Source organism: Brachyistius frenatus, unplaced genomic scaffold, assembly GCF_029030835.1.
Source record: "Brachyistius frenatus isolate BFR_SWC_R1_liver_20210118 unplaced genomic scaffold, ASM2903083v1 Contig_41, whole genome shotgun sequence".
In the NCBI taxonomy this organism is placed as follows: Eukaryota; Metazoa; Chordata; class Actinopteri; family Embiotocidae; genus Brachyistius; species Brachyistius frenatus.
This window is the reverse complement of record NW_027210640.1, coordinates 1,606,441-1,631,621: the sequence shown is the minus strand read 5'-3', so window position 1 is coordinate 1,631,621 and position 25,181 is coordinate 1,606,441. Positions and strand designations below refer to the sequence as shown.

Genomic DNA, 25,181 nt, shown 5'->3' with positions numbered 1-25,181 from the left:
GGGGAGGGAGGAAATGAGAAGGCAACCTGATCGCCCCTTTCTCAGTCAGGCCGAGTGAGTGTCAACAGCAAGCTGTTAATACTGTGGCCTGATGGGAAACGTGCCGGGAGGCCCACAAGGAGGAATTGAACCGGGGTCGACCCTGAAATGGACGTCGAGAGAGGGATGTGGGGGAGGTTGGGAAATTAAAGCGCCTGTGGGGGGGGGAGGGGGGGGGGGGGATTGGGCAATGCCCTAGGGGAGAAGTGAAGAAATGGGGAAAGAATAAGGCAGAGTGTGTGGAGAGGGGGGCGGGGGTGGGGGATGACACAGTGGAGAGGGACAATCAAGGTGTCCAGGAACCCCAGAATCACTCATGTACACACACACACACACACACACACACACACACACACACACACACACACACACACACACACACACACACACACACACACACACACACACACACACACACACACACACACACACACATTTCTGCCTCCTCATATCCATGTTGGGCCCTCTTTGCAGCTGATTGCTCCTTGTCCCCAGTCACCTTCATCATCCCTCATTCACTCATTTTTCACCCCCTCACCGTGCCCTCATTCTCTTTATCATCCCCCTGTAGCACCACACACACACACACACACACACACACACACACACACACACACACACACACACACACACACACTGCACTCACCATGAACAATTCCCCCTGTTCCACTGCCCAACACCAATCTGCTGGCTGACTACCGGTGACTCCTCTCCCCAGTGTGCAATAGGCCACAGTTTTAAATGTACAAATACTAAAACTGTTTTGGGGCTACACAGGCTGTAATGGATACATCTGGTAGCCTGTTGAATTGAGAGGCAAAGCACAGAAATGTAGGATGGAAAACACCAAACACATCACAGGATCATTATCTCTGATTCTATTTCCTTAATTAGCGGTGAGCATGAAGGCAGAGTGGGCTTTTAAATTACACCAAGCTGAGCTGTAGTACGTAGCCAAGGAGTACTAGGAGCATTCGTCTTACCCAACACTCGGCAACCCCCGCCTTTCCATTACCGGCAAAGGCTCAGCCGACTAGCCACCATCTACCAACCCACCCCCATCTTCCTCGAGCAACAGTCTTCAGAAAGAAACCGTTAGCAAACAGAAATGAATAACAGCAGCAGAGGAAGGAGACTGTGTAGAGTGGATTGATGTATGTTTTTTTTTTTTTAACACACACACATTTACATCTTGGTACAATATACAATACAGGGTGGAGATAGGAATTCACAGACACACTCGCACAATGATACTTCTCCACAGAGAGAGCGTACTGTTGCCTCAGACTAATGTTAGCTTCTCCAAATTACTTTAAGTCCATACTGGGCAGCAAGCCAAATAGCTCTGTGTGCAGCTGGAATGGTGATATAGGAGATGGAGCCGGCTGCCTATGCCCCAACACACATAGACACATACATGTGCATACAGGGTCCATTATGCAGAAAGAAAATCAGATAAGTAGGTAAGATAAAAGGCTGAAGTGAACGCCATAATTTTAGTTCATATTTTGTAAAAGTTAACATACTTTGTATGTAAAGTGATAAAGAAGGCAAATGTATCCATGGTTGTGGCTGCTTAAAATAAAGATGAAGTGTATGTTACACATTTGACTAAAGTAAATCATTCTGATTGAGTTTATTTAGTATTTTTTAATTTATGCTGAGAAAGCTCTCACTGCCAGGACCGACCAATTTGCTGCAGACCCAGTTTTCCGACCCAGTTGGTCTGTATACTTGAATCACAAATATACAGAGATTGTCAATCTTTTTAACAATCTCATGTAGATACATGAAATTTCTTGTGGTAAATAAACTGAAAAGTGTTTCTTTACATGCTCTATCTTACTCATCCAGTGTCATAGTACAAAAATAACATATTTAGAGTTGAGAACATCACTAACAAAGTGTTTGTCTCACAAATTTTTTGCCAGTTATTTGTCCTGCCACAGAAAGGAGTAACGTAGATAAGTGAGTGAAGATAGAATCTATTTACCGAGAGATGGGGCTCAAGTGCGAATCAGCCACACTCATCTCTCAAAGCTTTGACGGCAACTTGTGAACAGAAGGCTTCCCATAACTGCCGTCTCGATCTCAGTGATGGGGCCTTAAAAGGAGGACTAAGATGAGGCGTGTGTCATCCATAAAAGCAGCAAAACTGGGCCGCTCTGAAGAATGGAGTCTGGACCCCAAGAGTAGATCATCCATTTTACAACAAGAGATGACTACAGCTGAAACAGGCGCTGTTCTTTGCTTAAAGTTTTAGTAATGCTTTGCTGTACTGAAATGATTTTGGCTCGAGCTTACATTGTATCATAAAATGCTAATGGGTACAGCGATCACTCAAGATTTTAAAAGCTCTGTGGATCTTTCACATCTCCACACAACACAACCTGAGTTTTGGCGTGTTATCTCATAGATATCCCAAGTGCAGTTTCTATAGTCTTTTATTATTCACCAAAGTCTCAGCAGTGGGTACAAATTAATTCTTTTATTTTACCTTTCAGTATTCATTGTACTATAACCACACAGGTCTGATGCAGGTTAAATAAATGCTTCAGTGCTACAGTATACTGGAGGGTCAATAGCAACAGTGTTGGGGCTTCATTGCATAATTAGTTAGGTAAAGAACACTGAAAGGAGCACAGACTCGGTGCTCTAGAGCATTGGTGTATTTATGAAGCATTCAAACGTTAGCTGCTCCAGTTTGCCGGTAACTTAAGAAGTGGAAACTGTATTCCATGAAAAAACAAACAGATCATGGTTATAAATAATGAATATTTTTGATCCAATGACATTGCTAATTGTTGGTAATGGCACCATGACAGGAATTAGATTGCAAAAAGTGGACTGTTTGTCTGCTCAGTTTGTGCACAGCATCTCCATGTGTGGTTTTAAAGCACGCCACTTAAAAATACAAGCATTTACATAACTGGAAAGCTCAGATATTAATTGGTTTTCTTTTTTTTTTGTATCTGTACAGTGCCTGGTCAGCCCTATCTGTCAGTGGCTCAGGACTCAGAGACATCAGCTGTGGTTCGCTGGGATCCTCCAGACCTGACCAATGGCATGGACCTGCAGGGTTACCGGCTCCAGTTTGGTCGAAAAGATGTTTCGCCTTTGGCCACACTGGAATTTGCTCCCCAAGAACGGCAGTATTCCGTGGGCAACATTCACCGAGGGGCCACTTATCTCTTTAAGATGTCCGGCAAGAGCAGGGGGGGCTTTGGGGAAGAGGCCGTGGTGGAACTCGATGTGCCCGAGAAAACGCCAGGGGGATACCCTCAAATTAACGAGGGCTCCAATGTGACATGCTGCTCGGTGAAGCTGTCCTGGTCTCCACCAGTGCTGGCAGAGAGGAACGGCTTAATCACAGAGTACACTTTGGCATATAAAGAAGCCGGCACCGGGGAAGCACCATGGGAACTCCACTTGCCTCCGAGCCTGTCCAGCTATGTACTCAACAGCCTCAAACCGAACTCAGCATATGATGTGAAAATACGTGCACACACCAGTGTAGGTCCTGGGCCCTACAGCCCGCCTATCCAGTATCGGACGGTGGCCTTTGATCCAGCAGGTAGGGCTTCCCTGTTTCTTTTCCAACCCGGTTGGGAGGTGGTTGGAAATTGGCTAAAAACAAGCTGCAACATCACAAAAATGAAAACTGCCCCACCCCCTCCTTCAACCACCTCCACCTATCCTCAAGAAAGAGGAAAATTTCTTATTTAAATTGCTTGCCGTGGGATACTCACTTCACTAACCCAAACCAGGTAAAACCCAAGTCAGTAAGTTATAGCCAGTCATTTTGAGAAAGAGGAAAGCAGCATAGAATTTCAAGGTAAGTGATGTTTGGTCAGACACTCCTGTCAGTCATCCTTGCAGCCCTTTGCCAAGCACACTCACGCAGCTAATGACATCTCACATCCCCAGTTTTCAAGCAAGGTAGGACCACAGTCAAATCCAGTCACTCCAAGAGTTATGTTGGACTATTCCAAGATTACAGAAATCAGGTTTTAATTCTTTATTTTACTTTTGGTTTTGGGTTTATTTTAAGATATTCTTCCCTTCCTAACTCCATTCCTCTCCTGAAGCATCCTCTCCCCTTCCCCTGTCCTTTAACAGGACAGCTTGTGGCATGGCATCCCACAGATGCACTGCTGAGGACTGTTGGCATGCTGTGTTTTGGGTCTGTCTCAATGCCTGCGTGGCAGCACGTTGGCAGTGCCAACCCAGACTCAGTAGAGGTGTAGTAACAGTTGGCATTGGGACCACATGGGTTAGTTGTTAATCATCAAGTGGTCATGGTTCAAAGACAGTGGTGAGATGGGTTGGCACTACCCACGATGGCTAGCCAGTGGGCGCACCCTCGTGCTCCATGGTTGTTGTCCATGAGTCTTGCGTGCTGTGTGTCTTAACCAATGGCGTTGCCCTTCTCACAGCCAATCACAGCTCACCGTTGCACTCACTCTACAACCCAGAGGAACGATGCAGGGGAACAACAGCTCTTTTTTTTTTTTTTAAACCAACGGTTCTTCATTTGTTCCTCTTTCTTTGGTCTCTCTACATCTTCCACTCACTGAAGGTACACTCTCTTTGTTTTGTTTTTCTTTTCTGCATTTGTCCACTCAACAGATGTTCCAAAGAATTTCACTGTGAAGTGGGCCACCAAGACCACAGTGGTCCTTTCCTGGAAGTTTTCTGAAAGCAGGTCTCCATACAAATGCACGGTGAGTTTATTTAATGGAGAAAAAAAAAAAACCTGTCAGCTGAGTTACGTTTTAACTTCAAAGCATTATGAAAATCACACTATGTAATTTAGAACTCTTGAAATTGAACTGAATTAAAAACTGAAAATGTCTTGTGCAATGTTTAATGTGTTTGTCATTTCCATATTTAAGTGACGTAATTCACCTCCTAACCATACGCAGAATGCAAATCCATTCTTACCTGCATCTTCTGTGTTACCAGTGCTATTTAACCACCAATCTACTGATCATCTAGCCCTCTTACCAATTACTAACCTCTGAATAATCTCTTGAACTCTAGATCGAGTATAACCGTCAGAAGATGGATGTGGATGCCAGACAGATGAGGGCGCTCGTCACTGGGCTCAGGCACAACACCACCTACGAGTTCAGGGTGACCTGCCAAGAAAGCATGGATGGTGGGCCAAGACACCGTGTGGTTGCCAGGACTGCACCGCTCATCCTGGTCAAGAAACCCAAGCTGGACATCTACGCTGAGCCGGACAACATTCTCACCATGTCCTTCTCACCAGTCGAGAGCAAAGATGTCAAGTGAGTATGGAGTACTAGAAGATGGGCTCAGCACGCTCGGTCTAAATTATCCTCAAGAGTCAAGATGCTTGTGATCTGATTTGAGATGGAGTGTGATCTCTAAGTGTCTGATTATTAGTTGACCCCTTGCAAGAACTGCATTCTTCTTTCAATTTCATATTAACATTATGGAGATAATTTAATCTAAGGTCATGTACAATATGAACAATGTCTTTTTTTTTTTAAATAATTTACTTTGGTCCTATGTTTGCAGGAGCTTTTACGTAGTCGTGGTGCCACTAAAGAGGACCTCAGCAACTGTTAAAAACCTGAAGAACCCAGATGAGATGGACATGGAGGAGGTAAGGTCTTTTACAAGCAAGAGGTGTGTGCTTAATCTAGCACGCAGGAAATCATGAGGTTTTTTGGTATCAAACAGAGTGCAGCACACAGTGTGTATGTAATGACAAGCGAAAAATTCAAAACTCTTCTCTGCAATAAAACTCACTGTTTTCAGGGAGTTATTCCAGCGACACATGTTTTTGTTCGCAACGGTTGCATGTTCTAGCTGTAACGTGCACAACATGTATCAAAAATGGACACGCACACGCAACACAGACATAAGTACATCTCAGCTATGCAAATTTATTCCCCTCAAGCACGCAGAGGAGAGAATTACACAGCCGTCTCCCACTCCTCCCATAGTTCAAGGTCACCTTGAACACCAGATCAACACTAACCATCCCTACTGGATTTGGGATTACACACATTCCCTCTGCTTCGTGCCTGCCTGTGTCTGCAGTTTGAACTGAATGAGAGGGCTGTGATGTTGGGGTGTGTGTGTGTGTGTGTGTGTGTGTGTGTGTGTGTGTGTGTGTGTGTGTGTGTGTGTGTGTGTGTGTGTGTGTGTGTGTGTGTGTGTGTGTGTGAGGGGGGTGGAGGGTGGGGGGGGTTCCGTAATTTGATTGACCGCACCATATTGATATATTCTCATATTAAAAGTTGAGTTTGCCTTTCTGATGACAAAATATTTTGTTTGTCTAACTTTATCAGAAATTAAAGCTTTGGCCTCTTTTTGTCCTTTTAATCTTGTGTTTACACGCTGCAGATTATAAAAAGACCTTTGACAGCATCAGAAAACATTACTAGGTCAAAATTAATAGATTTAGTCCTTGTGAGAGAAAAAAAAAAAAACAAGAATGCAAAAATTAACACATTAAAAAGTAACTTAATAATTTTTGCATCGATCAGTTATTGCGGGAGGTGACCCCAAAGCGTCGTTCACGCCGTCAGCTGCCTCAGCTGGACCAGAGGAAGCCCTACATCACAGCCTGCTTCAGGCAGCTGCCCTCCACTTTCACGGTGGGATCGGACCAACCCCCCCACAGCAGCTGTGAGAACAAGGCTCTCGAACCTGGCCAGCAGTACGTCTTCTTCCTGCTGGCTGAACTCAACGCCACTGCCGGGGTGAGTTACCAGTTAATCTCAGTCCAACTCAAGTCAGTTGACGGAGTAGTGTTGGAGTGGATTTCGTAACTCAGTTTTGGTCGTTTCATTTTGGTTCACTTAAGTTTTGTTCATCCACACTAACACATTTCACTTCTTTTTAATGTGTTTAGTATGTAAATCCTACCAGTATATACAGTACATTTGTGTCCAGTTTGACCTGGTTAGTTTAGGATCCCATCTGTATCTGCACCCAGTTCATTGAACATTATCCACCTCTTGCATGGGCCCGCTATCACCTAGATTGTGTCTCGTGCTATTATAACTTCTTCCTAATTTTTCTGTTCAGAAAATGTTTGCGACCAGCCCCTACACTGACACAGTGATGACTCCTGAGATGGTGGTGAACCCTTTTACAGTAGAGACTGGTGATGGACTCATATGGGTTGTGGGTCCTGTCCTGGCTGTGGTCTTCATCATCTGCATCGTCATCGCCATTCTCCTGTATAAAAAGTGAGTTGGATTGGAAAGTTGTTTTTGTGGTGAATGCTGTTGGACCGACGTTCACACGTAAAAAAATAACACTGTTCAACTTCAAATGATAGAAAGTAGTTCTCAGGGTTAGAGATAGAGTACAAGACATTGGATTTTTCTTTTTGTGTGAGTGGCCAGTATAAAGATTTATTCTGGGAAGATATTTAACAGCAGATCTTCCCACTGTTACTATTTTCCTAAAATTAGGATACGCAGGGAATTAACCTAAATTTGCACCGATGGTGCCTTGCAGTAAATATAATCCATGTTTTTTTGTAAATTAGGGTAAATGCTTTAAATTTCAGGATATTTTTTTGCTTATTCAGCAGCATGCAATAAAGATTTTCATATCATTTGATGTTGAACCAGTTATTTGTAGTGTAACTGGGGAATTGGGCTTTTGGGAAATAATTGCATGTTAAGAAGCATGCTGAAAGAGGATCTTATTTTGTATTCATAACAGCATGGTATTCAAAGACCCAACAACATGATTGCATGTAAAGTATGAAAGAGGCATTCTTGTGTAAAAAAAAAAAAGAAAAAAGATGGTTGTGGGAAGTGAGTTGGTTGGAGAAAAAAAGAGAGGAGGAGATTCTTTGAGATGGTGCCAAGGAACTGGAGTAGTGGTGCAATCTCATCAAGATACATCACAAATACTTATATAAAGAGATGTTCTGTATATTTTAGATAATACCTATTAAGGCCAGACACTGGAAGTGAATTGGTTAACAATGTAGACTCAGATATAAATATGAAACTTCCTCAGTTGATTACTAATATTAAAGAAAATAATTTCTTGTAATACAGGTTTCCTGAAATGTAATGTTCTAGTATGCAAATTAAGCCATATTTAATTAAATATGTATTAATTTGCATACGTTTTCAGAACTGCAACCTGAACATGGGCTAAAGCCATGTTCAAAACTTTTGTTTTCTCTTGATGACAGAGTCAAAGTTGTTACAGAGGGTTATAGAAATCTAATTTTTATAACTCAAAATTATTCATTCAAGGTAATAAGTTTTTAGGAATATGATGTTATACATGCCAGGTTATGAATGATATATGAATGGACACCTTCATAAAATCATAACAAAATTAGATGGGAATAAAAGTTGAATTGAATTTAAATGCTGAAGTGCAGATTTCTGGTTTAGAAAATTAGGAAAAAGATAAAGAAACGGCCATCAAAGATGTAATGTAAGATTAAAGGCCATTTTTGCAAACAAGTTTTTTTCTCGTATTGTGAGCCAGAAATTTTCACCTCAGTACCACTCCCATTCACCAAACTTTCCTGTTTTAGTTTTTACATAGGGGTTTGTTCATGGAGATATAAAGAAACCTTTATATATCAATCATAAACTGATTTAATATTTGCTAACTGCAGAACAATAAACACCTAAATCTGCACATTATGAAAAGCAGATGTGTAGTTTCTGCTTGTCTGACAGAAGACATGTTATGGAAGCAAAATAGCCCAAAATCTTACAATTTTGCTACTGATCATTTTTGCAGTAGTGTGTGAGCTTACTTCAGAGAAGTGGACATCAAGCTTTTCTTTTAAACCGTATGAACGTCACAAGGGCAGCTCTCTTCCTGGAACAAGTCTACATTTATTTATTCATTCTCAGAATCCTTGGAGTTTGGGACATACTCACAGACACACACGGTTGTACAGTTAGCAGTAGCTATTAGCCTCAGTGACTGTAAGTCTGGACTGAACAGTGGTGGAAGAGGTCGCCCTACATACCAGAGAACATCCCTGAGTTATCTGAAAGGGACCAGGACTGGTGTCAGCAACACAAGTACAGCTTGCCTCTGTTAGATGATCCCTGACTGTCTGACCTTGCCTTACCTCCGCCTTGGTGGTTAGGGAGAGTAACATCTCTCCTTGGATCTCTCTCTTTTTTTTCTCTCTTCTCTCCACCTCACTCTCCCATCTCGCCCCCAACTCTCCCTGGTGAATAGTGTTTCCTGGGTCTGCCCTTGGCCCTGACATTCCCCTCTCCCATCTGTATCTGCACCCTCGTGCACACACACATAAGCACATACACACATGCATAGACACACAGATACAGGCTCACAAATGTATGCGCTTAACTTGCACATTTAATTGAACACTCACTCATTCTCACCCACTGACATATGTGCACACTCACACGTGCACACACCTCCTCCAAATGCTGATGAGCTTTATCTCGCGTTTTTGCGAGCCCAGCAGCGACCCCTGTGAATTTTAAACTGCTCTCTATTGATTTATCTTTCTTCTTGCCTCCCCCTCTCCCTTTCTCCTTGTGTTGTGTTTTCACCATCTTTATATATTTATTTGACTCCTATTGCTTTCTCTGGGAACAGCAAACCTGACAGGTAAGACTTAGTCTTACTTAGATTTAATGCATTTTACGAGAGAGGACAAAATAGCCTGCCTCAGCAAAAAAAAAAAAAAAAAAAAAAAGTGCCTTTAATTAGTCAGGGTGAAAGATAATTTTGCATTCTTGACACATGTTCTCAGCTTGCCAGCTCTTGATTTGGTTTTAGTTTTCCCGACCCGCTGAGCTACCAGTCAGTCGGAGATGTTGAGTTATTAGTGTGAGGGGGTACTGTTTTGTTGGATTGAATGCCCACTAAAGGCTACTCTGTTGTTTTTTGTTGTACGTCTTCCCCTCTTTCTACTCTTTGTTTGTCTTACTCTCCAGCCGCAAACGAAAAGATTTAGAGCCACGCACCAAATGTCTGCTGAACAACGCCGACATAACACCGCACCACCCCACCGACCCCGTGGAGATGAGACGCATCAACTTCCAAACTCCAGGTACAGGAAAGATGCACAGCACTCACTCAGTGAGCAAAGTTTTGCTCAGGAGCGAAATAATCACATTGTTAGACTGAATAACATACTGCATATAAGCGTACCTATACTGCAGGCTTAATTGGGAAAGAGCAAATTAGTAGGAAAAAAATAAGAGGTTGCATAAACCGTAATGGAGGCTGTAATGGAGGTCACTGTTTCAGTGGGTTTAAAAGAGTGATTCTGATTCTCAGAAGCTGCTCACACTACGAAAGCTGTGCTGAAGGAACTTTAAAACCCTTTTAATTTTTTTAAACCCACTGGAATTGAAAGCAAGTTTTAAAAAACTGGCAAAGAATGTAATTAGCAGCAGCCCTAATGTGACAATATAGTTACTGACACACACCTGCAGAAGACCTTCCTTCTTGACACCAAAATACTAATTCACAGAGAAAACCTTTCACTGATGTAAGACACAACATGAATGTGCAGTTACGTGTTTTAATATAATGGACTTTTACAGTAACAACAGATTGTTACATTGGTACACACATTCACACAACTACAGAGATCAATGATTGAAAAAATATGAGGCAATTTAAAGCTGAAGATGTCCATGGAGTGCCCCCATATCGTTTTGTTCGACGTAATGTTCCTTCATAACTGCTTGCAGGCCATATCTATGTGTTTGCCATGTCACAATGTAACAATTACCCATTGATGAATAACATAGTTAGGTTTCGACATGCTTTCATTCTCGTCTGACTTCTCTTCTGATGCTCACCTGAGCTAAAGTTTAATGGTATCAACAGAGCACATCCTCCAAAGGCCTTGACAGCTACAGCTTGTTAAACATCTTCCTCCCGACTCCCTCTCAGACCCGTTTTCTATCGGTCTGTCTTTCTGTTATCGAGCCTCCTGCGCTCTGGCTACAGTGGCATCTACAGTTTGTTGTCTTTGGTCTGAGCCAGAGTGGAATCGAGTTGGCTTTCTTCTGTGTGTTTGTTGTACTGCCCTTGGTTCAGTTAAGTTTCCACTGCCCAATTACAAGCCATGGTTTGTTTTGTTAAAAAGTCCTATGGATTTACAAGTAGCCTGTCAGTTTTGGAAACCTGTAATTGTGATCTGATCTGATTGGAGTCACAGTAGTTACCTCTCACTAAGCATTAGGACTACATTGTACACTTTGTGATGCAGCATTAATTCACAAGGGAAAAAAAGTCATATTGTTTTAGGAGTCCCGTGTTTTCAGTTTATCTGTACAAGGTTCAGATCGCATTCTTTCTTCAAGCAGTTCACTTGACACGAGACCAAAACCTGCAGTTTGAGGAGCTTGTGCTCTAGTTCAAATGGAATTATTCTTGCCTCCCCAAGAAAACTGCAAAAAAATTCTCCAGAGGGGGAAATAAACACACCCAACCTTGTTTCCGTTCATTTCTTTTCCTTTTTTTTGTTGGCTCCCGCCTCTCTGTCTCCTAGCCTAGTTGTCTTTCAGCCATCCATCTGTCATCCACGGCCAGTCTCTGTTCCATCAAAAGGCTCGGATTTCAAAACAGAGCATTTCTCTTCTGCTTCTTTGGGAGCGCAGGCATGCTGCCTTGACTTTGTATCTGCGGGAGAAAAAAAAAAAAACAGACTTCTTTACATCAAAAAAGAGAGATGAGAGGACGAGAGGAGACGCACTAACCCACTTATAGGCAGAAATGTGGAAGTTCATTTCACTGTCTTCATGTTTATCTGGCTTGGTATTCAGAGGCCTATCAGTGGGTCTGTAATGACAACGGTATAATGCCCCGTCTGACCATTTGTCACTTACAGTGCTTCCCACCGTGCCCTCAGCTGTCCCTCTCCCTTCCTTAAATAATAGAAACTCTTGTTACAATCTCTTGCTCCCTTTTACATAACACTCATCAATACATGCTAAGAGTTCTCTTTATATATGACAGGCATTCTCATTCGACAGCCCCGCCGTTGTTCTGCAGAATTGGGTGCTGTCGTTATCTCCGCACCCGGGGACTTTAATTTGAATGGACGTTTTAGCCCAATTAAGTGGGCCGGTGAGCATTTGTGAACATCCCCATCAGCTAATAGCGACCATTGTTCAAATGAGCATACTCCCAGTGCAGTTATCCAAGGCCTCTCCAATCCAACAGAGCATATGCCGCATCGGCAATGTGTGCTCAGTGACCCCTAGTGCTGAGGAACGTAAAATATGGTTTTACAGAGTGTGTGTGCGCATCGTGTGCGTTTGTGCTTTAAAGCCTGTAGGTGATGAGACAGCCTCACAATGACGTCCCAGAACTCCCCGGGGCACGGAGTGTCTCGTTTTGTCATTATCTTCATTGGTGCCTGGGGTTTAATTGGCAAATGGGGCCAAAGTAATGAAGCAGCACAATTTAGTGGATATCTACAGTACTGTCTATCTCCAAGCAAGCCTTCCCCTTTGCTGTTAGTACTCACAGTTTCTCTCAAACATTTGTCCTTATTTATTTTCTATGCTTCTGTCTGTTGCAGTTAAAAAGCTGGTAAACTTTTATAGTTGGTGATCATCACAGGATTTTGACCAGCCATGAATAAATATAAATAATGTATAAACCAATCATCCCATGATTGGTCGTTATATGAATTCACGTTGTTACTATTCAGGCAATAACAAAAGCTGCTGCAAATGAAAGTACTGATGTACTGAGTTTCTCTGGGTTTACTTTTCAACATATCTCTCATATATTATCATTTATTTTGTCTCCATCTCTGTTTCTCTTTACTTTCACCCACCAATACAGCATCACATACCACACTTCACACCCCCACATAATTCTGTCAGAAAAAGCGACTTCCACATTAAAGCATGTACAAATCAAACACTTTCTCGCAGACAGCGACGCACACTTGCAAATCCCACGGACACCAGCCAGTCACTCGTATGCATCGGCAGCCTACTTGTTTCTCCAGATTACAGCGACGACTGTAACAACCGTGCCCTCCCCCTCACAGTACTGCGGGAACTACACAGCACACACACACACACACACACACACACACACACACACACACACACACACACACACACACACACACACACACACACACACACACACACACACACACACACACACACACACACACACACACAGAGCACACTCTTAAACACAATCAGACATGCCTGTACCTCCTTCCTGCTGTGATGAATGACATTTGGAGACAGTGGATCAGAGCACCACCCGCTAGGTTTAATTAGTCATTGTCACAAATCAATTAGGGAGGGGGTACGGGAGGGGTTTGATGTCTTCATCTCTCTGCACTCGTTTGGCGCCACTGGCGTGACGTCCTCTCACAGAAGACGTCAGTAAAAGGTAAACTCACCAAAACTCATTTCAGCAACTTTTATTTTGCAGAATCGAGCTTGGTGCTGTTTATAGGTTGACGTGTATTATTCTTCTTTCTGATAAAAAAAAAAAAACAAAAAATAATGACAGTTTATATTGCCTTCTGATTGTAAATAATGACCTATCAGCCTTTTACTATATCACAGAGAAAGAACCAGATGTTTGGAAACAGAACAGAAACTTTCTTTTAGAAAAATGATTGTCTTTTTTCATTTTGTGCTCAAATCATTTTTTCCATTCCCTTTATTTCTCACACATTCACTGCAACAAAATACCTGTATTCAATGGATCAAACCTACCATTTTTGGACAATGTGCTCCTTTCTTATCACTGAGAAACCCTGTTCATCTAATTTAATCTTTCAGCCCTTGTGAAATCTATTTGCCCTCACTTGATGGGCAGCTTGGCCACATCCCATCAAACCGCATCTCTTGGCCACATGTCCAGTTAACGTTGTCGCAGATGGCTCCTTTCTGCTTGAACAGTTGGGGAGACCTGAGTCTATCCGGACATAACATCGGCTGGCCGTGGCCTCAGAGGACTTCTCCTCTGGACCAGATAAGATTTTGAGCCGTCACCGCACTCCTCAGAGCTCTGACTCAAATCAGCTCCGGCTCCGCAGCTGTCAGCCAAGAATGCGGACACTTTTCCACACCTTTCACTCCCAGCGCCTCAGCACCGAGGCGCAGACAAAGGAACCTTTCAGAGTTACTTTTCACCAGCAAACATAAGCTGGTTTCTGCCTTCTCTCTCTTGCTCTGTCTTCTCAGTGGGCCTTCCAACTAGTGTTCATGAAAGCTTAGAGATAGCAAATAAATGTTCTTATCCCTGATCTCTATAACCATTGATATGGGGCTTGGCAGAAGGGGTTTCTCAGCAGTGGCAGCGGAGCCTGACACCCACGGTCAACCAGTCTGCTTGTGAGCAGAGCTGTGGCGCTGATTGGTATTTGGTGGCAGAAGGGAAGGTCTGCTCAGATCTGAGAATGTTTGTCCTACTTTTTTCATGTCTGTTTGGCCTGAAAACCATTATTGAGTCCACCCAGTAGAAAGCCGTAGTGTGCTGAGGGTAAACTGTTGGTAAAAAAAAAAAAAAAATGTAATATTGCTTTTGTGTTTTACTTCATGGCCTTTTATCATTTTGCACATTGTATGTTTTCTGTTTCCATAGCCTTTTCTGTTGCATTATAGCCTTTTGAAACCATTTTCCTTATGTTTACTGTTCTTTACAGATTCTGGTCTGAGCAGTCCTCAGAGCGAAGCAGATTTTGACTATGAAAGTTAGTCTCTATGCTTTTAGAATTTGCGTACCAGCTTTCTGTATATATATATTTTTTTGTTTTGTTTTGGGGGTTTTTGAGCACCGCTTGCCTCAATTTACAAATACATAATTTGCATTTGTTTTTTGTTTTTCACATGATGCAGCAAAATTGAAGCACTAATTAATTTCATGTTGGTTTCTATTGGTACACTGAGCTTTTTTTTTCCTTTAATTGGATGTCAGTCACGATATTCACTCGGGCTGTTGGCTGTGCATTAATCCACCATGCATAAATAACCTGTGCAATCACTTCTGCTCATGTATTGAGTTCATGGTTGAGAGATGTTTTTTTTTTTTGTGGTTTTTTTTTCGCAAAAGTACAATCTGTGTTAGTTCCTCTTTCTCTTCCTCACCTCCTTGTTGTTGTTCTCCCTTCTTCTCCTTCCTCCTCCTCCACCACCACTGCTCCATTTCCATTCTGAACCAACGGGATCTTTTCTGTGCTCGGAGATAACGAGCAGAATTAATTAAAGTGGTAGCAAACAATGGCTCGACATTTGATCAACCCCTCTTTCTGCTCACTGCAAAAGAATCATCCAAAAGAAGAGCAGAGTTTCTGGTTTTACTCCTTCCTCTCTTTTTTTCCCTCCTTTATTTCCCTTGCTTACCCACAGACAGACATCTTCCCTTTTATATGGAAATATGTAACATCATAAATAGGCTTTTGGAAAAAACTGGTTTGGCTTATCAAAAAGAATCATTATATTTCTGAGGCGCATCGACTGCAGATCGGGAGATTGGAAATGTGTAATTAGACGCTAGTTTGTATTTTTGTGTTCAGTGATCACGCTGTTGATTGCAGTGAAAAATGGAAGAGTCTGTACGTGGGTAGGAAAACGCTGTAGGCGAGAGGGGCTGTGTTGAAGAGCGGGGTGAGACTCGGGGTAGGGAATAAGAACAATTTGTCCTTGGCTGACTTTGCACAGCTCGGGTCACAGCAAAGCTTAGTTTAGAAACTCAATCTTTTCTTGGATAAACACGGCAATGTGCCTTCAATGCATAATGACGAAATTAATAACAGAATCAGGGTGCAATTGGCTCATTTGTCTTGAGAACAAAACAAACGGGTGATTTTGGAAGAGTCCTCCGACAGAGAGAGAAACGGGTTTAGCTTTAGCTGCTGTAGTTATAAGTGTTGTTTTCATATACATTTCTGAAATCCTTTTGCTAAACTTTGAGGGAATAAACAAACACTGGCATGTGTAACCTTCAGCCTGTCCCACAGGCAGTGCATCATGGTTTATTTGGATGTATATGTCAACGCTATCTCTCCAATCATAGCAGCCACTTATACATGCAGACAGTAATGTGGGCAGAAAACACAAACTGAAAGGAATTGATGGAGTTTGTCTGTAACTCTCGCACACTCATAAATACACATAAAGACACACACATAGAGTCAAGTACACAGCCACACATACACAAACCCAACACAAACATTCTTTGATCTCCCCTCAAACAACCCGCTCTTGTTTTCTCAAGGAGAAGTAAGGGCCCCTTCATTTGCATACGCATTTACTTATTTCACTCATAGCTGCTGATACCTTTTCCCTTTGAATTTGAGGCTGGTAAATTGACAGCTGAATTTAATTTGCAATATTTCTTATTTTTCTTGATGCCCATCACAATGAATTCCTACACCAGAAGTGATTAATAACAAGTAGTGTCACTGCGGTCTGCATGCTTTGTTAGCTCATAGAGAAACTCAAGTATGCAAAAACAAACACAGCTTTATCCTAATACATTCATATATTATGAGTTCTCCCATTAACTAACAATGTTTTATTTGACCTTGCGTTAAGGTATTAAGCTGTAACGGAAATTCAATTAAAAAATAGAAGAAAACTATTAATTAGTTCATCGTTTAATGAATGATCAATTCAGAAAAGCATGTGATTTTGTTTTACAACTCTTGTCGAGTACTCTGTCCATTCATGTCCAGAGGTTGTCACGGCATTCAGTGTCAGTGTCTCCATTTATCTCTTATATGCATTGTAATCTTCGTGTAATTGAGAGTGGCGCATTGTTCTCTCTGTGTAAAATAAATTACCATCACTAATGAAGACTGTCAGCACGGAGAGAGTCTGGCTCCCCGTCTTAAGCGCAACAAAAGCAACCAAAACACGGCTGACCCCGTGACATTGGAGGGATATTAAGCATTGTCAGAAAAGGAAAAATTAAGGATGGTTAATGTGATTATGCCGATTTGCATGCCCAATTGAAGCTTGGGTAACTTTTTTTTGTTTTTTTTTTGTGAAGAGCTTTCAGCATTACGTTGACTTTTGACCCCAGCACTCAGCAGGAAAAGAGGCCTCTTACTAAAAATATGAAAGTGTTAAGTATTCCCAGGCCGCATGCAGGGACAGAGCCACGATCTATGGCTGCTCCATATTCCATTACATGGCCTCAGCATTATGCTCCTAAATGGATTAGTGACTGGAGTGCACAGCAGTGCTGATAATATTATTGCAGCAGCAACACAATATTCAGTGGATATTGGAGCGAGCCAAAAAAAAAAAAAAAAAAAAAAAAGTATGTCACACTTTCCCCTCGAAAGAGAAAAGCTCATTCTTGTAGCGAATTCCTCGGGATAAATGGCAGAAGGATTTGGGAGGAGCGGTATTGGACATGCAACTGAGAATGGTTATTTGTGATATTGAAAGGTAAGGGGTGTTTATCTCAGAGCTAGTGTTCACTGGGTTGAGGGAACGAGCAGATGAAGGAAAAGAGGTATCTTGCTTGCTTTGCACTAGCTGGCTGGAATGGAGCAGCTCACTGTGTCACTCAGCATCCCTCACACTCCTAAACCTCCTTATCCCCCTCTCACCTCCCTTCCCATAAGCCCCCAGGTCAGGGCTCGATTCAAGAATAAGCTGCTTTTTATAGAGGCAACAGTAAGAACTGGTCACCATGCTTACAACACAGCACATCAGGGGCATTACAGATTAGGGATACATTGAAGAGATGTGTTAGGTCTGGTCAGGATCAGAATACCATTTTAGAGTACCTTTCTTCAAAATTAAAATAGAAAATACTTTACTTTTATACATTAATTTCTAGATAGTGAGAAATAACTAAGTCAACAGATTTTTTTCACAGAAAAAACATCCGAGACTTATTTCCAGCATTATATTTACTACCGACTAGTGATCCAGTATTGAATTCTCCTTCATTTTGTTGATAGCAGCCATGCCGAAAACAAATGCTACTTTTGATTGTCTTTAATAAAAAAGTACAAGGAATTATTATTCTGTCCACATGAGAATTCCATTGATTGAAAGAGTAAAAAGGGTCTGTTGTGTTTCTTGTCTTTGATTTCTACATCAAAATCTTATATTTTTCATCTTCTGTCATAAACTAATTCCCCAAGCTATTCAGATCATTGATGCCTCTGAACGTTTGAGCCGTAATTGGCTACACTCAGCAACTTTTGTTTCTATTGGTCCGTCAGTCCGTCAGCATCATGATCATTATGGGAATTATTACAATTTGGTCTGGGGGGGTGTATGCTACGAGCTTCTCTGGCAGATCATCAGTCAGCCCCGCTCGGCAGACGTAGCTGTGTTTGAGCTCTGGCCTGGTCCATTCAAGCGCCCGTAACTTCACCCGTCAATACATGTTTGCTGTGTGTGGCATTCACCATGTTCTGCTCAAAGCTTCCTCATCACTAAATCCCAAATGCCATTGTTTTGTCATTCTCACCTTTTAATGGTGTACGTGTGTCATTTTCACGTGTTGAAGCTGTGCCCCGTCTATTGTACTAATCAATTTTCTTTCTTTTCTTCTTCTTTGGTGAATTTCTCAAATTTTTTTGGGCGGGCAGGTATGATGAATCATCCTCCTATACCTATCTCAGAGCTGGCTGAACACACAGAACTTCTCAAGGCCAACGACAACCTCAAACTCTCCCAGGAATACGAGGTGAGTGGGTCAAAGGTCAAAGTTGCCTCAGAGTATTGATTTCTGTCTGATTGTGTTTTCATTGGAAAGGGACAAGTGAAGTCCCCCTCTGCTATTCTGTATGCAGGTGTTTCTTCTTTGAGTTAGTTATCCCTGTTTGTTGGCAGTGCTATAGCCAGTGGCGCTTCTGCAATTATGAAATAAATATCAGTTGTTTTCAGCTGTGTATTTCCTCACATATATTTGCAGCCTCTACATGGCAGAGCAAGACAATTGTCATTTTCAATTATATAAAATTCCCCTCAGTGGGTTGTTGCAACTCCTGAACTTCCAAATGCAATTTCCTCAAATTCTTGGCTAAATAAAAGAATCATTCTACTGTAATACACCCAGTCCTACATGAAGAACCATGGTTATGAAAACAGTGGCTGAATAATTCTTCCCAAAAAGAAAATATGTTCTTTTGTGATCCACAAAATGTGTCTGCTTATTTAGAGAAATGGTATTCAGCTGAGGAGGATAGAAATACTAATGAACTGCTCACCAGGAAACTAATTGTATTTGAAAAATGTTTTTCACCTTTACAGATTGCAGGTTCAGTTGTCTTAAGCATTTACTTAACAATATTTTATAAATGGATCAATTAGGGGATAAATAACTACAATCAATTTCTTCACACACAAACAGACACACACACACACACACACACACACACACACACACACACACACACACACACACACACACACACAGACACACACCAGTACACTTAGACTAAAGATTTTCTTTCTTCAACAGAGATATAGTCAATTTTTTTTTTTTTTTTTACTAAGAACTCCACACTGGCAGTCAGGCTTTAACACAGTACGTGTGTGTGTGTGTGTGTGTGTGTGTGTGTGTGTGTGTGTGTGTGTGTGTGTGTGTGTGTGTGTGTGTGTGTGTGTGTGTGTGTGTGTGTGTGTGTGTGTGTGTGTGTGTGTAGAGGGGGTAACTGAGCTGTCTGAGCTCTGAGACCACGGCGGTTATAAATGACACCAGAGTTGATTAGAAATCAGGAGCGCTGAATCAGCTCTCGTTTGCATACAAGCAATATCCCTCCTCGCCATCCCTAAATCACTGTGCCTGTCGCCTCGCTGCACGCTAGGCTGAGGTAGGAAGCATAGATTGCCGTCATCTTGCCTGCTGGTGGATGTTGGTGGATAATGACTTCTCATAGTAATCCAGTATTTCCTGGGTATCTATTATTCATAAATCCACATCCGGGCTGTATACCAAATGGACAAGCTTGTTCCATTTGGTGGGGAAGAGAGACGAGAGACGCGATGCCAAAGTTGACGCTTTGCTACAAGTACAACTTCTAATGACTTGGCTTTGAGAGAGCCCTAAACCGCCCGCTCCTCTATATCTCCTCTCTCTCTTTTCTCTCTGTCCGCCTCCCCCCTCACACAACTACCCCCCAGGAAAAATAAATGACCAAATTAAATAGAGAAGTGTAATTTTAATTTTGTTATTTTCTTGATGAATGGCTGCTCGTCCTGGCGCCCCGGCTTGCCAAGCGCAGCTCTACGGGGCTTTGACTGATTGGTTTTTAGCCAGGCGGGATGTGAGAGCCGAGAGGAAAAATGGAGGTGAGAGGGGAGAGAGGAGAGAAGAGAGAGAGATGAGGTGGAGAAGCTCGGTTAATGATGAGGATTCAGTGAGGGGGGAGAGAGAGGGAGCAGCTGGAGAGTGGAGATGAGGAGGAGATAATCTGACACACAAACGGCAATGAAAAGGCAACCGCAGTTTTAACTGATGATACCGCAGCCGCAGAGTTTATCTATTTATTGTCAGGCAGTTAGAAACACTGTCCTGCAAACCCTGTCTTCTTGATAAGAGCTGTCATTCATCTTCAGACACATCATCAGAAGGAGGAGGAAGAGAAAGAAATTCTAGTCTGTAGAGCAGGAATTTAAAAAAATATATTATTGTATCAGATTTTAAATCTTTTCTGGAAATACAGTAGTTAGTCCTCAAAAGTCAGCCCTGGACTTCAGCCATAGCCATTTTCTAAATGCAATTTATGAGAAAAAAAAATAATTCAAGTTTGAAATACACAAATGTGGTTTTAAATTTTTGACTTGAGAGATGTTTTAGCAAAGTGACCCCAATGCTTTTATGCACACACACACACACACACACACACACACACACACACACACACACACACACACACACACACACACACACACACACACACACACACACACACACACACACACACACACGTAAACACACACATTTCAGCCGTAACATAATTTGGAAATAGCAGGAGAGTAGGTGGAGGATTGTTTAACAGAACGGGGTGGTGTAAACATCAGAGAGGAGATGGTAGATGAGGAAGAAGATAAAGAGAGAGAAAAAAGTGGAAGACTTTGAAGATAGAGAGATGATGATAAGGAAAATGGGGACAAAGAGAGGGAGAGACAAAACAGAGGGCAGAAAAAAAAGAAAAAGATGAGGCTGAAACAGGGGTAGTTTCTCATTGCTGCAGTGATTGCATGCTGATTGCATGTTAGATCGGGGTTTCCAACTAGACTTTAACTTCAGCCTCTCTCTCCAGACCCAGCTGCAAATATCGTTGAAGCCTCCATCCTCACACAAACGGAGAGCGAGACGCCTACAGCAAACAACAAATTGTAATGGAATACTTAGCTATTCTGACAAGGGAACAGAATATTTATCTCGAGGTCTTGTATTTTAAAAAGGCGGCTGAATTTGTCTTTTTACCCGAGTGACGGGCCTCGCTGCACATGCCTCCCATCGAGCGGTGGCGAGAGCTGCCTTCTCCATCAATATTGTTATTTGTCATTATGCACCCGCTACATTAATGATCTGCACAGAGTACCGTGTGCAGCTGCTGTATTTAAACCAGTCAGCAAGTAGATTTTCACGATACCGTGTTCTTTTTCTTTTAGGGCTATCACCCTCTCCATCTCTCCCTCTCCCCCTCCCTGTCTTCTTTCTATGATAACACTGAGGTTGTATTGTTATTGCTCAGCTCCTCTCACGGCTCCTCTGATTGCTTCTTTATGTGTGCATGTTCTGCTTGTCTCTACCCCCCACCAGTCTATTGATCCAGGCCAGCAGTTCACCTGGGAACACTCCAACCTGGAGGTGAACAAGCCCAAAAATCGTTATGCCAACGTCATCGCCTACGACCACTCCCGTGTTATCCTGGCTCCCATCGAGGGTAAGGCTCACACTCTGCACGTTAACCACATCTGACGTGAGCTCAGCTCACTGACTCCATCTGAGGATGTACCAAATAAAACTGCAATTTAAGTAGTAAGGACTTTGTACTGAATATATATAATGAGCCAGCTGGCAGTGAAGGCCAAACTAACCGTTCATAGCAGTGCAAAGTAGAAAAATGCTGAATACAGTCAATAGAGTAGAACGCTGTATATTGTTGTACTGTAGAATACAATAGGACGAATTAGAAATGTTAGATGTCTGGACTAAACAGGACTAGATTATTGTGATGTTGCTGAATTCATACATAACCCTGAAAGAAAAGTGAACAGGAAGAGCTGCACTACCGAGCTGCATTGCACAAGTATTGCTCCTGGTCATGAATGAAGGTAGAATAAAACAAAAGTGCAACCGAAGGAAATGCTTTATAGGGTGTGAAGTTTAGATTCAGTTCAGCAGCAACTAGTGAATTTTCTAGAACAAAAGTACATTTTGTTGAGCGTTAAACTGTTTCAGCTCAACTTGGTTGTGAGCAGCTAAGCAGTTTATGCAGTTGAATTATTTTGGGGGTGAGGTGAGGACTTGCTTCAGCTCATCTTTGGGCCCAGCACTCAGATCTCACACTCAAAGAAACCCAGGACTTAGACCAGTGTTTTCAACGTCCCATTTGTCTTATCCGATTTACCCTTCTGTCTTGACTTTCCTTTAACTGCCCATAGACATAATATACTGAGAATCTCGGAGCCAGAAAAACTCTTCCTCTGACTCCTAAATCTCAAGGGACATTGTCAGAGGTAGTCACCCTTCACCGCTGACATTGTTCTGACTTCGCATCACCAGAAGAGCTCCCGACTCCTCAGTAATGCCAAACTCCTTACTTCGGAGCTTTTGTGCAAGCTAACTGCTCAGAATAGATTTCCACAATCTCGCAATAGTCAGGCCAATTTGAGGGTGCGACAACATGCATAACAAAATTATCCCGGGGAAAAAAAAGGCCTCGTCCATAAATACATAAATTAATCAAGTCTGAAATTTCTATTTTACACTGCAGTGATTTTGCTATTAGTCGCAGCAGTAGAACAATTCATGCACACCACCATTCTCTGTTCACTTAGCTATGACTAAAGCCAAGGCACCACAGTCAAATTGTGCGACGTGGTATCCGTTTTAATGACATTTGCCTTTCTTTTTTCTCCTTTACTTTCATTCTTTCTTTCTTCTATTTTCTCCCCCCTTCCTTTCTTTCTCTCTCTCCTTCCATCTTATTCTTCCTCTCCACCTTGTACTCGCTGAGTCTCAGCTCTTAAAGTAGCCTAGTCGAGTGTTTCATTGTTTGTCACTTGAGCGAGAAGACGTCAGTCAAAGAGACGGCACTGTCCAACATAGATGCCGTCACACTGGAGTCTCTTTTCAAATGGAGGGATCGTAGTATGTTAAACGGAGACGGGTGATGTTTTGTCTTATTACCGTCAGATGCTCCATGTTAGACCAACTCTAATCGCAACATTATCTTGTTAACGTTTTCCGTTTTGGGGCTTAAACCTTTTTTCTAGAACAGCTCAACATTACTGAGCTTGGAGTGATTCTGCAGGACACTCAAGGACAACTTGAGTTTTTAGCTACTCGTGATGAGTGGATGCAGGATTTTTCCATAAAGCTTACAAGTGATATTAAAACATTACACATCCTTCCACAGAGCAATGCAGTTGGGCTCCTTATGGCTAGATTTAGGGGACCAGCGTCTTTAACAGAGCGTGTTGACAGGCTGAGAGGGATGGTTGCTAGATCTACCTCCAGGCTGTGTGTGTGGATGAGTGGCTGATTTACTCTTCACTATCCTCCATCTTCAAGCACACCCCGCCTGTGGTGGTGGTAAATCAGATGTACGCTGCTACACCATATCTACAGAAACCTTGGCAGAATCATAGAGGTGGAAAACAGAAAATGAGTAATACATTGAGTTGTGACAATGAGGCAGTCGCTGTATTGGAATCCATTCAAATAAAAAAAAAAACAGCTGTGGTTTCCTTCAGCTCTAATATAACAGAAAGGCTGTGATACTGACAGTATTTGTTGTATAATGTACGAAATTACTGTTGTCAAAATAAGAACTAAGATCTACTCAGAAACTATAGTCTACCATATCTGTAGGCAGTCACTTATATGTGGAGAGTTAAACAAAATGCTTAACTGAATTTAGACAACTTTTTCACTTGTTTGCTTTTTTTTTTTTTTAACGGTCTAAAGTCTTCACATTTACATGCACACCTTCATTGGCTGGGGAACAATGTCAGTGTGTGTGAAAGCTGAAAAGTATCGAAGCAGATGGCACAAAACAAAAGAATTATTGGAAGTACAAAATTATTGAAGTAAAATAATGAAAAGAAGTTTTATAAATTGAAGAGGTGAATGGCTTAAAAGATGAAAAGACATCAAGTTCCATCTTTTAAAGTCTTTTTTTTTGTGTGTGTCTGTGTGTATCTAGGTATAACAGGTAGCGACTACATCAATGCCAACTACATTGATGGCTACAGGAAGCAGAATGCCTACATCGCCACGCAGGGCCCATTACCGGAGACATTCGGGGACTTCTGGAGGATGGTGTGGGAACAGAGAGCAGCCACTGTTGTCATGATGACCAGGCTGGAGGAAAAATCACGGGTACGTCTGCTCAACATAGTTTTGAACTTACTGTAGGGTGCACTCTGCTTTTGGGCTGGCGTCCACTCCAGTGACCCCACAAAATGCTTTAAAATTATTATTTCTTAAATAAAAATAAAATCAATGCTCCACAAGACAGGACAAGTCCAATAACCAGCCGCTGTAAATGGCACTGCTTTACGTTGATTTCCCAGTTGCATGCGTGAACTCCACTGATAGGTAATCAGACTTAATTTTCTTGAGACGGATTGCTTTCAGAGAACTGTAGAAATTTGAATAGGGCGGTTAAAGCAGCTGGGGAGGGTGATAAGGCAGAGTTAACTCAAAGACTGCGCACATCTGATAAGTTCGGCTGCCTATCCACCGGGAGAATCTTCACAGACTCGCGGCCTCAGTTTTCTCTCCTTATTTGCAGTGGAAACGACAAGCTGTTGCACGTTCCCTACAGTGTTGAGAAGCAAGACAAGTTGTTGCACTTAGATTGCACAGTGACGGAAGCTAAAATTAAATTTGAAGCAACAGAGTGCTCTGGAGTCTTTGCAGTAGTACCTGTGACCAGTGCCTCCCACCACCATCTGTGTGCCGATAGTAGAAGTTAGAGG

The 25,181-nt window shown here is 42.2% G+C and overlaps 1 protein-coding gene across 8 annotated transcripts in view; it reads left to right on the top strand.

Annotated features, from left to right (window-relative positions):
* ptprsa (protein tyrosine phosphatase receptor type Sa) overlaps positions 1 to 25,181 on the top strand; it is a 229,758-nt gene that overhangs the window by 181,523 nt on the left and 23,054 nt on the right. For 2 of the 8 annotated variants that reach the window (XM_069702276.1, XM_069702278.1), the window contains 12 exons: positions 3,020 to 3,613; positions 4,669 to 4,763; positions 5,083 to 5,333; positions 5,587 to 5,674; positions 6,564 to 6,779; positions 7,108 to 7,271; positions 9,646 to 9,657; positions 9,987 to 10,102; positions 14,696 to 14,743; positions 18,608 to 18,705; positions 21,793 to 21,916; positions 24,404 to 24,579. In XM_069702276.1, coding sequence (XP_069558377.1) covers positions 3,020 to 3,613; positions 4,669 to 4,763; positions 5,083 to 5,333; positions 5,587 to 5,674; positions 6,564 to 6,779; positions 7,108 to 7,271; positions 9,646 to 9,657; positions 9,987 to 10,102; positions 14,696 to 14,743; positions 18,608 to 18,705; positions 21,793 to 21,916; positions 24,404 to 24,579 — 1,982 coding nt within the window. The remainder of the gene's footprint in view (positions 1 to 3,019; positions 3,614 to 4,668; positions 4,764 to 5,082; positions 5,334 to 5,586; positions 5,675 to 6,563; positions 6,780 to 7,107; positions 7,272 to 9,645; positions 9,658 to 9,986; positions 10,103 to 14,695; positions 14,744 to 18,607; positions 18,706 to 21,792; positions 21,917 to 24,403; positions 24,580 to 25,181) is intronic. The other 6 variants (XM_069702281.1, XM_069702277.1, XM_069702279.1 and 3 more) reach the window with 5 other exon arrangements.